Consider the following 17,380-nt stretch of genomic DNA (forward strand, 5'->3'; position numbering starts at 1 on the left):
TCATGTGAGGAATCAAGTTTTAGGTGAAATTCAATCAGCATGACTGTGGACATGTGCCTGGAAATATTACTCTACTTTCACTAACAGAGAAATTCCAATAACATGGACCTAGAAAACTCATCTTGCACTATGGAGCAAAGAAGTACAAAAAATGAAGCTGACAGTGGAAATAATACTATTGCACTTCTGTTACTTAACATCATTGAATGGTTTAGCCAAAATGAAAAAATTGCTCTATTTTTTAAAAAAAAAAAAAAAAAAAAAAAAAAAAAAAAGGAAAGATAATTGTATTCCCACACAGTACATATGAAGTATGTGTCCCCAGCTTATGTTATAATAGCAATCCATCTACATTAAGTACCGTTTCCATTAATATAAAACCTGTTGTAAAGGAGCACTGAAATAAATGGAAGTCCTTCCACTGAGCTAGTGAGCCCTGGATTGCAATCTCAAAGTTATCATTTTTTCTGCTGGAGGTAATAAATCAGCCCAGTAATGATATGTCATCATTTTGAGCATATGGCATGGAAGGAACTTCAGTATTATAAAAAAAAAAAATTGATCTGAGGTGTAATGAAGTGCCCTACTAGTCTAAGATACTAGGTCCAAATTTCCCTCACCAACCAACCAAAATATGCCTATTTTCTAACCTATTTTAGTTTGTTTGTTTGTTTGTTTGTTTTTTATGATAGCTCAGATTCTAATGAGAAATGGACCATGTTTCTCTACAGCTACATGGTCCCTTACACACATTCTGGCTTTTTTGACCCAATCTCCCAGCTACTTTTTTAGCAGAAAACACAGATTCTGAGAATTTCAGTGTTTTCTGTTTATTGGATAGTGATACAGGCTAGATGAAGTGGACTTCTTCATCCAAGCCTTTTATCCTCTCCAATTCATTCATAGCATTAGCCAGTCATTCTTAGTCCTCGAGCAACATCTTGGATGGCTTCAAATCCTCAAGGAGCTTTGCCAAATTGGGAAAATGGTACCAGGAATGGAACTCCTGTGACAATTTTCACCTGCCAGAAAACAATGACCACATCATCCTCCATGTAGGTGGTGTCAATCTGCAGAACTGATGTTGTTGTTTTCTAGATAAGTGTATAAGTAAAAAGCCCATCCAAACATACTGTTTTACTGACAGCAACATCAAGATCAGTTTATCTGGCTGCAAAATATGCCCCTTGCCATGCTAATATAGTTGTGAAAACACAAGAATGTACTAATCAGGGGGTTTAGAAATCACCTTAATAATTCCTGTGACACACTCTTATTGGATTTACATTCATCAGCAAATCCAAGAAAACAATGTGATAATTTTAGCACAAAGCAGACAAAGAAGGATTTGCTAAGCTGCTTAGAGCCTCGGCTCTGAAATGTTGGAAAAGTTCAGGTTGATGTATATTTACAGGATAGCCACCATGGACTGTATCAGACATGAACTGTGTTTTGAATCTTTGAAGACAGTTATGATCAAGAATGTATCTCATTCTGCAGCAAAATTTAACAAGTGAAATATTTTATCAATCTGACAAAGGGAAGAATCGATATTGTTTCATTATATCATTATTTTAAGCAGTTTCTCAACACTATGAAGACACAGGTATGTAAGATCTTTAATAATGTGAATAGTCTGTGCTACATGTATAAATTTAAACAAAGATGAACATAAATTGATTTTCCTTCAGCTATTATTCAAATCACTAAGCCGACGGATAAAATTCCTTAATGAAAAGAAATATATTACCTTCTTTATATTTCTTTTTAAATCTAATGCATTTTAACAGCTGTTTAAACGCCTCTACTGTATTTACAATTTGCATAGGCAATTGCCAGATACATTTACTCAAGCTGTTGGATCTGCTACGGTTAAGGGGTCTGGATTCAGGAATCCAAATGTTCCCTTTAGTCCAATATTCCTAGAATGTGATTTTGTGTAATGGTCATAAGGAAACCACTAAGCACACTGTAATAGCATTAGCTTAAGCTATTTTTGTTGCCATCTTGTTTTGCTATATGAATGAAAAAAATAAATTTCATCCAGTTGAATATGATAGATCATTTTGGATATACTGTACCTCTCTGATTTTCACCAAGGTCTATCTTAATATAGTAGGTAAAAATTTAATTTCTTTTTGTGTTCTCCAGTCTCAACCATGATAATTCAATTAATAGTTACTGAAGTATGAGAATTGTTCTTGTTAGTCTTTATTGAACCTTCTAGCAGCTGCGCTGATGTACTTCTCAGCATGAAAGTTAATACGTATTCAATCACATTGGTCTTAATAGTAAATCAATAAATTTTATAAAATAATTTAGCTTAACATAATTATTTGTTATAAGCTGATACTGAATGACTATATGTACATGAAGATATGGCTTAATATTTACTAGCAAACTTTTTTTTTTTAACACCGAGAGTCTTTTAATTTATGCTATAGTAAAACTACATCATACATTGATATCTAACAGAAGAATATCAATAGTCCCATTGCTTTTCATTCAGGAAAAACAATCATTAAATCCACATTTGCCTTATATCTACATGAATGGCTATTCTAAGTCTATGCGAGCTCATCAGACAAAACATATTCAACATCTTAAAATTGACTATTGACTCCTTGGTAGCCTAGATTCATTATCCAGGAAATCCATAATGTAATATATATTTAGCATTAAATTTAGATTATTTTATTTTACACTCTAATATTTAAATAGCAAATTTTCATGTAAGTAGTTATCATGACATACGTATGAATTGTACACATGAAAACACATTTAATCTTCACTTCTATAACAAACTTCATAACATTTTCTCTCTTAGACTTGCCTTACCTCAGATCTCACTGGTCTTTCCTAAGAAACATAATGTATTCAGGATTTTAGATGAGAAGATTTCAGCATTCAAACTTCAGCTAAGAGTTTTCTTGATTCTAATATTACTTTAAGGAATATAGTTGCTCTTGAGTGCAACCTCAGTCACACCTTGTTTAGGATGAAGGGAGAAGACCTTTCAGACATATTCTGTAGGTATGACATCAGTCCTGCTATTATCACCTATTCAGGCAAGAAGCATCCCTAAGGCAGCTAGCAAAGCGGGCATGGCTAGATCTGAAGCATAAATGTTCAGAAAACATACATGGGAAACACTGTAAGATAAACATATAGAAATTACTAAAATTATCTCATCTGCCATGCATGTTTATTATATAGAAGTTCATTGTGATATTGTCGTTATAGCAGCAATGATGCCTTGAAAGACTCAACATTCACTCCTGCATGACAAATCAATACCACAGGTCAACTATGATTAACCTTGTCATGATGTGCTTGATGAACATAGATTACAGTTAGAAAGCTATTATATCAGATGCTTTTAAGAACATTTTACGAATACAAAAATGCATTATCAACGATAATCTAGTATGTGTTGAACAGCAAAGCACAGAACATTTCTCAACTGCAGGCACTCATAACTGGAAAAAAAAATGTCACTGGTTGCCCTATGTATTCCTGTAATTCCTCTTCACGTATAGTTCAATACAAGTAGCTGGGGATGAACTTTGCTAGCACCTTAACACTTCAGATTTAAAATAAAAACATTAAAACAGATTGTATTGTCATGGTTTGGGCCTGGTTGGCAACCAACCACCGCAGCTGGTCACCCTCCCTTCCCTCTCCCCACCTGGGAATGGGGGAGGGAATTAGAGGGGTAAAGGGGGACTCACAGGCTGTGATAGGAACAGTTTAATAATGGCAATAAAACGAGAAGAATGATGATGATAGAAAAAAAAAAGAAATCTATAAACAGGCAATGCACAACATAATTGCTCACCACCCGCTAACCAATACCCAGCCCATTCCCGGCCAGCGACCCCGAGATACCAAGATCCCACAGTCGCAATCCCGGAAGCGAGAGAGAGAGAGAGAGAGCTCCTTCCCAACCACCCCTCCTCCATATAGTGAGCATGATGTCCCATGATATGGAATATTTCATTGGCCAATTTGGGCCTGGTGCTCTGTCCGTGCTCCCTCCCTGCTCCCTGTGCCCTGGCGCACGGGCAGGACATGGGGAGTCGGAGAGTCCTTGAAGTCTCGGTAACAGCTGAAAACATCAGTGTGCTATCAGCATTCTTCTCATACCAAACCCAAAGCTAAATCCAAAACACAGCACTCATCTAGTCCCTGAAAAGGAGTATTAACTCTATTTCAGCCCAAACCAGGACAGTATCTATACAGATTTGGATGTAAAATGATCTGAGACTTTCCCCATGTATTATTGTGTAAGTAACCTTACTAGTAATACTTCTGCCTACTTTCTGAACTGTGTGACAAAGCTGTGAGTGTTTGACCAAGCCAGCCTCCTTGGCACAAGACAACATGGCAGAGGAGTTATTCTCTTTAATTTTTCCTCTGTGACATAAGGCAATGTGCCAAAGAGGATAAATTTAAGACAACAGCTCATCATGCCTACCAATGAGGTACACTGAGCATAGCATCTCCTTCCCTCTCTCCCTCCCCCAAGAACCTTCCCAGTCAAACACTAAACCTTAATAATTCTCCTTGGATGAAAAATAGACTGTCTATCAACTGAAACAAATTACACAGCAAAGGGAGAGCAAAACAACTGCTGGATATATCCAAGTTTTACCTGAACATTCATAGTATATCAAGTGGTAAATCAGGTTCTTACTTCACATTGACAATGAATGTATTAACAAATAAAATTTTTAAAATAAAGTGTTTCAGATAAACCCAACAAAAACCCAAATATGTATTCCCAATGGCTGAGACAATAGGACCTTATAGATATGGTGCCATCCAACCCTATGGATTTGTACACCAACTACTCTCTCAGTGTGAAAAAGGTATCTTATCTACAAGAGTAGGGAGAACTCACGGAGAAATGGCATCTACTATAGCTTTGTTTGATCTATCAGCAGTAAGAACTTGGATCTCCAGGTCAGGAAAAAAAAAAGGATAAAGAAATTTAGGGAAGGAAAATAGTTTGCTGTTTCTTCATTTCAAGCTATGTTTATAATTTGACATTTCAGGATGAAAAAAGGTATCACTGCTTCTGGCTTTTCCTTGGTGTCCATGAAAAATGTGCCTCGGGCACCACATTTGCAGCGAATCCTTCTCTATGGCAGTGAATTACAGAGGTCAGTTTTGAGTTATACCTGTTTTGTCCTAAAGGATTGCCCTATGCCTTCTAGTAAAATGTGCAAATATAGTGGCAATTTCTGCTTTTATTATTGATGAATAATCCAACCTGGTCATAGGAGTAAACACTATAGTTTAAAGAAAACTTAGTTAAAAGATTTCCAGCTATTTAGAGCTGGGATTTGGATGTCTTCAGCATTCCATAGATGTATTATATTCAGGCATATAATTGAAGTGATTGTTGCATTCTACAAAGCTGAGCTCCACTCAAGAATATTCTAACTCAAGTTAGAACACCCCCATCTTAGTACAATACTACAATGCAACTCAAAGAAAAAAGTTTCACACTTTTTGATGATACAATGAACTAACATATCTTTTCTATTTCTTTCTTTCTTACAATTTTATACAAAGATAAGACTGTTCTGTGAAATTATTGGATTACATTAATAAAATCTGACTCTCATATCCTTTCTGATTGGTAGTAATCATTTTTGGCACTGAATGTGTGTCAATCTGTTGTCCTTCAAGGATTTTCTAGCTTATCATTGAATTTAAAATAAAATTAAATCAGAATATATGTTATTTCTATTATAAATTTTCTACATGTTTGAATACTGCCAACAGTGCAATTTGAATTCATATATCCTTATTTAAAGACTGGCTCTTATCACTTTCCATGGTTTCTTACTCTGGAAGCAGCTACAGTCTAATTGACAGGAATATATTTCAAGTTAGATCCTATTTGGTTTATATAAAGCATAATCTGACCTTTAAATATTTATTAATCTCAGTAGATAACACAATCACACTAAATTTTTAAAGTGATTTAGCCATGCTGCTGTGTCGATTTTTTGTGTTGGCTTTTTTTTTGGGCAGTTGTTGGGTTTTATTGGGGCGGGGCTTGAGTTTGCTTAATTAAGAAGTTGGTATCACTACTTCAGAAACACATTGTATCGCTCTGTTTGAAATATTTTTTCTCAGAGATGTTTTTTGTAGCTATACCAACACATTTTTCTCTCTAGAAATGGCTTAGCATATATAAATTTATATATATATGTATATATATACACATATAAAATTACCCTTCTTAACAGAACTGGGTAGTAGTGATCTACCAAAATGCACAAAATTCATGCCACTGCACTGACTCAAGCATAAATGTTACTTTTAAATGAAGCCCTGCTAAAAATAAACCAGATACTGATTTACAAAAGCTTATAATAAGTGTAGCACAACGAGACATTTTTGATGGCAATATATGCAGGAACAGCAGTTGAACTGCACATACCCTATGGCTAGAAGCAAATATCACAAGCTGCTCATGACAGATTTTTAATTAACATATTTTGCCTCCTCCAAATAGAGAGGATGGTGTAAATCAAAGCACCTTCTCTGACTTAAAGGGAATAATGTCAATGTGCTTCAGCTGAGGATCTGTCCCTCAGACCTGCATGTTGCACTCTGGGTTTAATAAAAGCCTTGTATGACTTCGCAAGCAGATCTAATCACACAGTCTGTCTTATTTGGCTCCACAGAGGCCTGGTTTCCTTAATACGCAATGGGTATACACAAACGGTTCCACTGATACACTAATGAACAATAATAATGTGGGGCTATACATGCCCCAGATGAACAGATCTAGCAGTGTAAAACAGGGCCTAATATCCTAAAATACATTTATTTCACTGGAACAAAGTCAGTACCCAGTGGGTAAGAACTAAGGATTTATATCTGGACAAAGAAGCACACATAAGGCAGCAGATGCTCACATTTGGACAACAGTTTACCCACACTCTTATGCATATCCCTGTTCTTTTCAGATAGTACATTCCCAAGAAAGAAATTTACCTGCTCTGTAAAACCAGCATCTCACAAGCTAAATCCCCAAAGTCCCTGCATGAAGCAGTTCTCCTATAATGAAACCCTGAAGACCTACCTGTAGCATTCATCATATGCCTTGCCACTTCTGCATCCTGCAGTATGGTCAAGGATCACTGACATGCAGAAGGAGAGAACTCAACTTCTTTTACATCATCTGATCTTGGACCCCCAGTCTGTATGTCTGACACAGAAACTCTGACTCAGAGAAGGTTGTAGACAGCCTGCCAGGATAAACAGAGCTGTTCTTCTGAAGCCTTTGTATCAGGCAGACCAGAAGGTAATGGAAGCAGAGAAAGTGGCCTTCTGGAAGTGATCAAAATTCCAGAGTCTCAGAGAATTTTGAGTCTTTAATATATGGTTTCTGTTCCATGGGAAGTTTGAGAGTGTTTGCAACAAGGGCATTCTGTATTAAGTCTTGCAGGTCCATCATGCTTTCGTATTGTTCTCTGTAACCTCCAATTCAGCAGAGTAGAAGGGTGGTGCATACTGTAAAGGCACTGCAGAACTCACAAATATGTCTAGGTCTAGACTACAGTTTTTCTAGAATAAAGTGTAACGGGTGCTTGCCAATGCCACAGTGTCAGCAAAATAAGAGAGGAGATTAATTTAATGTAGCATCTATGGATGTACTATACTTAGAGCAGCTTCATCCATACCTTAGGATTCTGCCAAAACAGGTACACTCTCATTTTTGTAGCATTTCAGCTGCTGCTACTTGCTAGTGTAGATGAATGTAATCCTGTGAAAATTAGTCCTGTGACATCTCTGTTCATGACAGGGTTTGGGATTTTTTGTTTATTTGTTTTTAAGGTATGGACATCTGCATACAACTACCAGGTTATCAGTGTTGACCACTGGTCCCATAAGGACCCACAAATACAACCTTCCAGAAGAAAACAACTGAGAAGAAGAAACTGAGCAAAGATTTCAAATGCAATCTGTTCATCTCCCATACTCTAGACAAATTAACCACCATCTTTGCCTTTGTTTTGTCTGTCTAGTATGAGGGGTTAAAAATAGATTACTAAAATACTTAGCTCCTTATTAAGTAGTAGAATTCAGTTTAACATGTCCTGCAGGGCTGCAGCAATAGCATGTACAATGAGACGGGCACAAAATGAAACTCACAGTATAAAATAGATCTGGAGACAGGTACATAAGCAACCATGGCTAATGAGGATATGTTTACACTAACCTTTTTGTTCAGAGCAGGAGTGAAGTTTTCTTCCACACTCATCATATTTAACTTTATGTTGTGGAGCAATATGTGAATACATGATCTGGATTCAACTGAAGATGTGCTCCAGATGTGCACCTAAAGTATGCTGACTGATAGTGAGCAATCCATGGAACCAAATGGAACAGTCCAGATTAAACCCCTGATATCTGGCTAGGAAATTGCACCAAGAGGCTGTCAAAAAACCCACAACATTTTCACAAATTTTCAGCTACATTAATAACATTAAGCTAGTAACTTCTGGCTCCATCCTTATTTACCAAATTTCATATATTTACTCTACTGTCTGACACTTTTAGCACCAGCTGGTGCTTACTTTTTCCAGCTTTGGAACACCATTGCTGATCTGACCCCCACTAAAAAATTAATCTCTTGATCTCAGTGTTACATGTTCCAAGCCAAGGGAACACAATGAAGGAGAAAAAGAAAAGAGACTTGTAGGAAGTCAGAGCTCAGCTCTAACACTGGCACCATAAGAACTTCTCATCACTACAGGATGACAGGAGATCAACACAACAGTGCCAGGTCTGTACATTACATCAGTTGTGGTCTATATTCATCTACAAAGCCAACATGAACAGAGAGAGGCTTGAACCAAACTAAACACAGTTATTGCCCCAGAACCAGCATCTGAGATAACAACATCCTGAACACATCTGCATAGCAGAGTTTAGCATTTACCATATGTGATTCCAGGTTTGCACAGAAAGTAGCAAGAACACCTGAAAGGTAGCCCTCAAGATCCAGGGCATCTGGATGCATCTTCCAGAGGTTACCATAAAGAGGAGTCAAAATCCTTAGGAACAATTATTCCTGCTGGTGTAATTAACACCCTGAGACATGCAGCTCTCTTTTCCCTGAACATTTTGCACAGAAAACCTATCAATCCTACCAAATGATTCTGCAATAAACAACTACCACACTTGGGAGAAACTTGCCTGAATTCAGGTTGTCAGTATTTGTCCTTAAGGAAGTGGCTTAGACAGACAAGGGTTTTCTGAACTACTTTAAAGGCTTGAAGGCTTGCAAATGGGCTCTTAAAAGACTTCCTATGACTTCCTCTTTTATTTTTTTTTTTATTTTTTTTTTTTAATTTTAGAAGATTTCACAAATTGCTAAAAGAAATAAAGGGGAAAAAATAATAATACTAAAAAAAAGATTCCTGTAATTACTGCCTTTCCTCTTACAAATGACTGTTATTCTCTTACAACCTTCCACTATGGCTTTTTCTAATTTAGGCCTGCAACAGGCTCCCCATGGAGTCAGTCCTGTGTAAGACCGTGTGGTTGTACACACATGAAACAGATTGTGCAACAGGACCTTGTAGTTAGACAGTGACTCATTTTGTGTGTGTACCATGCCCAGCACAACTGGATCCTAACACTGCTTGTCTCCTTGACATGGGAGCAATACAAAGACTAGACTAAGTGTAACTCAACAAGGTGAGGGTGAAGTGATGCTGTTGTATGGGCAGTGGCAGCAACCACAGAGGTAGCACCAACAATGGGGAGGAGAGAGAACCAGGTTTACCTGCTGTGCCTGTTGCAGCAGCTCCATTCGCTCATGCAAGATCTGGCTGTCAAACTCACGGCTCTGCCTCAGGATCTGCCGCCGCACCTTCTCCACTGCAGCTCGCAAATCCTCCCTCTGGGCTTCGGTCAGCGACTCACTTGCCCACCTTCCTGGATCCTGCTGCAGGGCATTATACAGCGTGGCTTCCAGCTCCTGGATTTTCTAATGCAACCCAAATCACATATAGACAGGCTGCCATTTGAATCCAGCAAGCAAATGACCCACCAACAGCTAGAGGAGAAGGCTAGCAAGCGAAGCCTTAGGCAGGAGGGAAGGACAGACACAGACAGGTAGACAGAAAGCGGCAGTCGTGAGCAGTGAGGAGCATTCCACACAGAGTGCACATAGCCTTCTGGCACTGATTTACACCCAGGCAATGCTTCCCATTCTATTAAATGAATGATTTCTTCTATTTAAGAAAGATTCAGATGATAGGTCTGGGCTCAATAGGTACAAAACCCCAACCTCTGATGCTGAACATTACAAAATTAATGCAAACTAACAGATTCCCTTCAACTGCAATTGAGTTGTTAAGCCACCCTGTAAAATAAAAAGCCTACAGGGAGAACCGTGAACAACAGAAATCTTACTGTCTCCCTCTCTCTGGACTTACTGTCCCGACATCCATTGCTCAAAGTCTAGGTCACTGGCTTAGTTCCAAGTTGCCATAAGCAATGAGGAGAGGAACGCTTGTATACTTGCATGTACTAACCCCTCATTGTCTCTTGCCATTTGACAGATTCCCAACCAGATTCTCATGCACTGACCGAAACTGCAGTATTTTGCAAAGCTGAGAGCACAGGAGAACTTTACATTCATACAGAGAACTGTATTTCCAAGAGTAAAGAACGAAAGGAATCATGGCAGTGTTTCCCTGACTACTGGGGTTAGTAAGATGTATTAAAAACCAGCATCCAGACTGACAATATTTGGATCAAGAGCATCTGACAACATCCCTTTAGCCCTCATAACACCTTTGTGAGGTAGGTAATTCTATCCATATTAGTGATGCATAAATAGTTGCACAGAGAGGTTAAATGGCTTGCCCAAGGTCACAACGTTAGAAATAGAGCCTGCTTCCTTTTATCTGTGTTATCTGCTCTGAGCACTAGACCTTGCTTCTTTTCTAAAAATGTTTTCTCCATAAGAAATATTTACAATGTATAAATAATTCTTCAGGCCATTATATTTTGATTCCCTGAAGTGTCACTATGACCAAAGTTGGATGTGCAGTTTTACCAATTCCTATATAATTCCTAATTGTTGCTTAGTCTGAGAGAAGGCAAGATTGCAGCTTCCCTTTTGAAAACTAGGAAAGGTAAGGTTGGATAGCACCACATGGGAAGGAATTACATAGGAATAACAGGGATACCCGATTTAGGACAGGTTAGCAGCAGTAATATTTACAAATGTTTAGGGAAAAGCAATACTGGAAAAGTTCTAAAGTAATTTCTGGTGTATTTACCAATCATGGTTTTGTGCACACATAAACCAGCTCTTCCCGCTCCAGATGTACTAACAAGATGTTCACATATTTTAGAATAAAAAATGCAATGCAAAAACATTACATTCTATAAATCCATTTCCTAAATCTCCACTAAAGTAGCATTTTATTTCCTAGTCTGGAAGAAAAAAGAAATCAATTTATAAAGAATCCTATTCATAAGTAAAAGAAAAAAAAAACATCAACTTGCATTTTACCAAATCTGTTCAAACATGAAAATTTAATGACTGTTCTTTTCCTACCATGTATGCCTGGTCCAGAGCTTGTTTCCTGTAGTCGAGTTCTTCCTCTAAATAACCCTTCTGTTTACTGAACAGGTCCTGAGCAATAATAAAAACAAGGGAGTGTTTGTTCTTTATCCTAATTTGTGAAGAATCATAAATGCCATCATTTTTATGTGAGCTTTCCATGTGAAAGCAAAAGAAAATCTATAGCCAATGACCACATTCATCCTAAGGATATTTGGAATTTCAAATTTACAATATTAGCACTTAAAATACATGTATCATATTAACAAGTTGTACCTAAAATGCATAGACCTCTACACCAGTGTACAAACCTGCCTTGACCTGACAGAAGTGCACACAACAGCTGAACGGTGAATGGGAATGTCCATGCATATGGTCCAACAGCCATAACTTGCACAGGGCAGGCCAAGGGAGGGAAGAGAAAAACACAAGTGAGGGCACTTTAAGGCTTTTCTGAAAATATCCAGTGTGTACCCCTAAGGAAATCATGGGGCAAACCCCAGTTTGTGTTGTCTAGCCTGTTCTAGGGAGGAAACCAGAACATGCAGGGCTGCAGCTGGGTTCTGCAGCAGCATTCCCTGATGCATTACTGAAGCAGAAGTAAAAACTCAGTTCTCAATTTGTAAACACGGGAAGCCAATTTGAAATCAGTAAAGTGATGCCCAGAGAGGTTAAGTGACTAGCTGAAGAGCTGAAGAAGTTTTCAAGATACCTACGATTTACAAGGATTTTTTTCTTTTCTTTTTAAAAATCAAACTCACCAACTTTCACATACATATATATAAAACAACCAGGCTGGAATTTCAGTGGAACTCAGTATCCAAAAGCATGACATTGCAAGAAAGATGTGGATATTTGAATTGTCTGAATAGTCAAGTGAGAACTGATTGGTGACAGCGCTCTTGCAAAATGTGGCTTTAGATGTTTTGGATGATAGTAAGTAGAACATAAAATAGTTACTTGATTTTATTAGCATTTCTTTCAAGGCAAGTTTTCATGTACAAAAAAAATAGTAGCAGACCAGAAAGCAGAGAAGCCCTCTGATTGTATTTCATATTTTCCATCATTCTTTTTTCTATTCAACAAACTCTTGCATTTCCTCAACATATAGAATAAATGTCAAATTAAATACATAGGGTTCTTAAGACGATTAATTCTAGCTTTTATTAAGAGTATAAAAAAATCAAATATTGCTGGTCTGGTTAGTTTTATTGGATATAGGATTGCCCCAAAGTCACTTTTTGGGCCAAATTTTACTTTCAGACATGTATGTGGATTTCTGACAGGTTTTCTATTAGCTGTTAGTGTAGCACTAACACAGAATTTACCTAAGAATGAACCATGATGACGAATTCTCACTCCAAACATCTGTTTTAAAACAAATCCATTCTGATCAGCAAATTAATGCTTGGAAGGGGCTCAGAGCATAAAATAACTAGATGACCTTCCACTTGTTAAGAACAACTGAGCAGCAATACAAGATGGCAACAGCAGCGATACAAGACCAGTATTAGAGGACTCAGAGGAATAAGTTGTTATTTGTTCTCTGTATAAGAAGTACCATATTTTTTTTTTTTTGTAAATGTGGAGTTCTTTTAATTACATATTAATTAATATTGAAAATGAAACCAAAGTTTAAGTCAGGCTTTGATCTTGGGGCTGGAATCCAGTTACCCAGAGATGGGCATCTATTGCCATTACAGCCATTTAGAGTATAATACTTCAGCTGCTGGTCCAGGAGGGCAGGGGTCTCCAAGAGATCCTGTAGGACATATTTCTCAGCCACTTGTGGATATCTCCAGAAGAATGTAATATGGCATTAGACACCATGTTTATGCAACTGAATCCCACCTTGACTACCTAGGTGGCATTGTTTTCTTATATGGATTACAGCAACAGCTACATGGCTGTTGTACAAGACACAATACCACCATGCACCGTGTAATGCATAGCAAAGGAGAGGCCTGGTCCTAATATGCTTACAAGTGTCTAACACCAGAGAATTAGATTGACTCTGTAGAGAGGGTCATAACTACCAACAGATCCCAGAACAGCAGTGCAGCTGCCCTGATCATGTTGCTTCTCCAAAAGCTATTGTAAAAGCTGGTCACAAAAAGCAAGGGGAAAGGAAACAAGAATAGGATCCCACACTCTTAATGTGGGTTCCCAGGACAACTAAACCAGTGCTCAGCCCTTATGAAAGTGTTGCACTAGAATATTATTTCTAAACTCAATTCACAATTGAGTCAGTCATTGTCAATGCAGACTCTCAGATTGTTATGCTAAACGACGAGATACAAGACTATCCAGAGTAAGACTTGAAAACATCACAGATAGTAAGTGGGAAGATAAGTGGGAAGTTCGAAAGAAATTATTGTTTTCCCCGTTCCTTTTATAAAATAATCTATTATTCGTGGGCAGTTTCCCTCTCTGAAACCTTTGCATTTTTCCATAACAAGAGTTAAAAATTAAGAAATACTAAATGTGGAAAGGATCATACCTATGTTAAAGCACAACCAGGCTACACTCAATAGAGAACACAGTTTGAGCACTTCTTTTGTTGAATGTGGCCCAAATACACACTTCTTCAGTGGCCCTGGGCAAATCACTTAACCTCCCTGTCTCAGTTTCCCATTATTTAAGATGAATGTAATGCTGATTGCTTATCTACCTGTAAAAGGTGTAGCGAGGATTGATCAGTGTTTGTAAAGCCATCTGAAGATGAGAAGCACAGCATGCATGGTAAACCAATAAAACCAAACACTCATTCCAAAACTCTTTGTTCAACATATGGCAAAATAAGGTCAGTATAGCACTGAATTTGTTATGCAGGACATAACGGCTTTTGCGAAAACATTCTGTCTTTAAGCATGAAGACCTTGGGGCAAGAAAGGTCATCTGGAGTAAGAGGTCTTTACAACTTGTCCAGAAACTAAATACCAGAGATCAAAGGAATATCCTTGACAATTCGAGTAATATGACGCCAAGATTAAAAAAACAATGCTGTTGCCAGACAATTTAATACACAGAGAAAGCACAAAGACAATTTCACACTGTTTGGTTAATATGCTCTGTAAAGGTATGCCTTTATCTCCTAATTTGTATATATTTTGCTAATTTTGTTTTATATAGACCTGACAGCTCCCTCACACCCCAAAGAATACATGCAATAAGTTGTTCTAGAAACCTATTGCCTATTTTACCATGAAGCAATCTCTGTTAAGCAGAGAAAGGCATCAAATCAAACTGTGATGAAGTTTATACACATTCCCTTGAGATGAGTTTTAGCTAAATGAATTATATTTTTTAGTTATTGTACCTTACCTTTTCATTCTCCAGGTCTAACATCTTCTGTGTTAGCGCAGCTTCTGTCCCCTCTATCTGTTTTAACCACTACATGAACATAACAGTGTGAAGAGAAAAAAAAAAAAAAAAAAAAAAAAAAAAAAAAGCGAGCTTTGAAAATTTTGTACCAAACATTTTGCAAGTTTGTTGCCAACACACCCAGGCATATGCTTCCTCCTTACTATCTCTTCACTTTGAAGTTACCCATGAATAAACAGGTAGTGAAAACATAGGCAGAATGGAGGAATGCAGAAAAATACTGAAGACTAACAAGTGGAGGTTGTTTTCCTACAATAAATTAAAGTTTTTTACCCCAGTAAAGTTTAAGACAGAAAATAGATTTGGGTCGAGAATGCAAAATCAACCTGATTATTTCCAATTGATATACCCAACTTTATGACTTTAGGGCACCAGTCCTACATTTTTCCAGATGGCAATTCAAACAAAAGACAATGTGGCAAACTCAGTCCTTTATTTTGCACAGTTTGCTGCACCCTTCATGGGAAGAGGCTCACTCCTAAAACATCAGTAATACAGAAGGAACAATACAACAGACAGACAGATGGAAGTTCATGCAGTTGCTACCAAAAATCCGTTACCATTCTGGTGATAAACAAAACAATCAGAATGAAGAAGAATGGCCATTGCATTCCAAAGGTAAAATTACATATTGTAATAGCTAATTGCATGGATAGAAGGTTCTTGCTTAATTACTGACTATCAGTAAGATTATATTAATATTCAGCATTCAAGTTAATTGGAATGAATGGGAATGCTCAGTTTTGAATTGAAACCAGAAACTTTCCTTGTCTGGCAGTTTGATTTCCAAAAGATCACGTCTAGTGGCTCAGTATAATAGATTTGATCTAAATAAGTGTGATTGATTAGCACACGTAAATATAACTAGCACAACATCTATGTCTGTAGTATCATTTCTCTACCAAAAGATTCCATTATAAGATGATTATAAATGATAGTTTCTTGTAATTAAGGAACTATAGGAACGCACATGGGAAGCTGTCTGGCCCTTATTTAGGACATCTGAGATGGTTACATTACACTGGAGAAGGCAGTGGATTTGCTTTAAATTTCCTTTAATCTAAATTCAGTATATGGACCCAATAGAACTTATGTTAAAACAATCATCCAGTCTTACTTATCAGATTTTGCCTGTTTTAGACTGTGCTGTAAAATACAATATTATGAAACATGGTATCATGTTTGTTTTATTAACGACAGCATAAGACTATTTTCTATTATTCTTTGTCTTCGTAAATTTTGAACTTGGATAGTGCCTTCTGTTATTGAGAAAATCATAACCACTTGATTAGCTTGTACCTCAAATGTGCACCATGAAAGAGGAAAAGGTTTCATGCTTCTCAGAGTACCCTCTTGATTCAATTTGATATCAGCTTGTATTTATTACATTACTGTGAGGCACTTCAGTAAAATGACATAAAATGGATAGGGTCCATAGATAACATGAACTGTTTTCATCTCATTCTCTGAATGCAGTCTCTTTAAATATACAAGATGATACAAAAATCTCCATCTTTCTGATGGAGTGTTCAATTTCTGTAATAACCAGATTATATTATAAAACCACCAAAAAAACCCACATCCATTAAGGCAAACTAGGAACTTCTGTTAAAAAAAAAAGAAAAAAAAAATGAAATTAAATCATAGACCAACTTTAGCATAAATAAATAAAGTCTCCTTTGTAGTTGTATGTTTCTATTCATTTAAGGAATTATTTCAGTTGACAAAGCTTCCAAACCCTTCTAGGTGCGATCAGTTGCTAATGGAAATAATGTATAAATCGTATGTTCTATTCGGCACCACTCTGACACAAATTAAAAAAGATCCCTAATTCCAGTGACACTTTATGCACAAGCACTAATTTACTTGAGAAATAATAACCCAGTCCAGTCCCTAAAGTCTGGCCAGTTTTTCTCTCCATTTTAATCTTGTGTACTGCGGTTCTTCCACTTTCCTTACTGCATGTAAAGGGCTATGATAATCACCTCCTTTTTTAGCGATATAACTCAATGAAAAGCATAGGGATTTTAGCACCTTTCCTAATTTTTATTTTGCTTATAGAAATTACTTAAATCAATGATTATTAAATTACCTAATTTAGATTATTTACAATAAAATCTTTAGATAAGTAGATTATCAAAATGATACTAATTTAAGCAATTATTACAAAATGCTCAAATTTTAATTTTAAAGTTCTGATTCTGAAATTCAAAAATGCATCTAGGAAAGCTTTAATAGAGACCTATGAAAAGAATGGACAAAGCTTCTTCAGAGAAAAAAGCGAGTCTTTCTTAGTTCTAAATGTGATCTTTATTCATATACAGATTATATTCTCTCTGTAATTGGATAAGTAAAGAACTAGTCATGCAGAACTGAGTGACCTGA

The 17,380-nt window shown here is 36.9% G+C and overlaps 1 protein-coding gene and 1 long non-coding RNA gene across 2 annotated transcripts in view; one reads left to right on the forward strand and one right to left on the reverse strand.

Annotated features, from left to right (window-relative positions):
* Window positions 1-17,380, reverse strand: part of JAKMIP1 (janus kinase and microtubule interacting protein 1) — a 163,814-nt gene that overhangs the window by 10,236 nt on the left and 136,198 nt on the right. Inside the window, exons 18-20 of the mRNA XM_032984547.2 lie at window positions 14,936-15,004; window positions 11,606-11,683; window positions 9,818-10,021 (exon numbers count right to left, since the gene is read on the reverse strand). Of these exons, the coding sequence (XP_032840438.1) occupies window positions 9,818-10,021; window positions 11,606-11,683; window positions 14,936-15,004 (351 nt within the window). The remainder of the gene's footprint in view (window positions 1-9,817; window positions 10,022-11,605; window positions 11,684-14,935; window positions 15,005-17,380) is intronic.
* Window positions 1,381-15,611, forward strand: LOC122154865. The gene is made up of 3 exons (XR_006166993.1): window positions 1,381-1,606; window positions 10,599-10,842; window positions 15,441-15,611. It is a non-coding gene; the product is annotated as an uncharacterized LOC122154865 (long non-coding RNA).

This window comes from Tyto alba, unplaced genomic scaffold (assembly GCF_018691265.1).
Source record: "Tyto alba isolate M040663 unplaced genomic scaffold, T.alba_DEE_v4.0 Super-Scaffold_6, whole genome shotgun sequence".
Classification (NCBI taxonomy): Eukaryota; Metazoa; Chordata; class Aves; order Strigiformes; family Tytonidae; genus Tyto; species Tyto alba.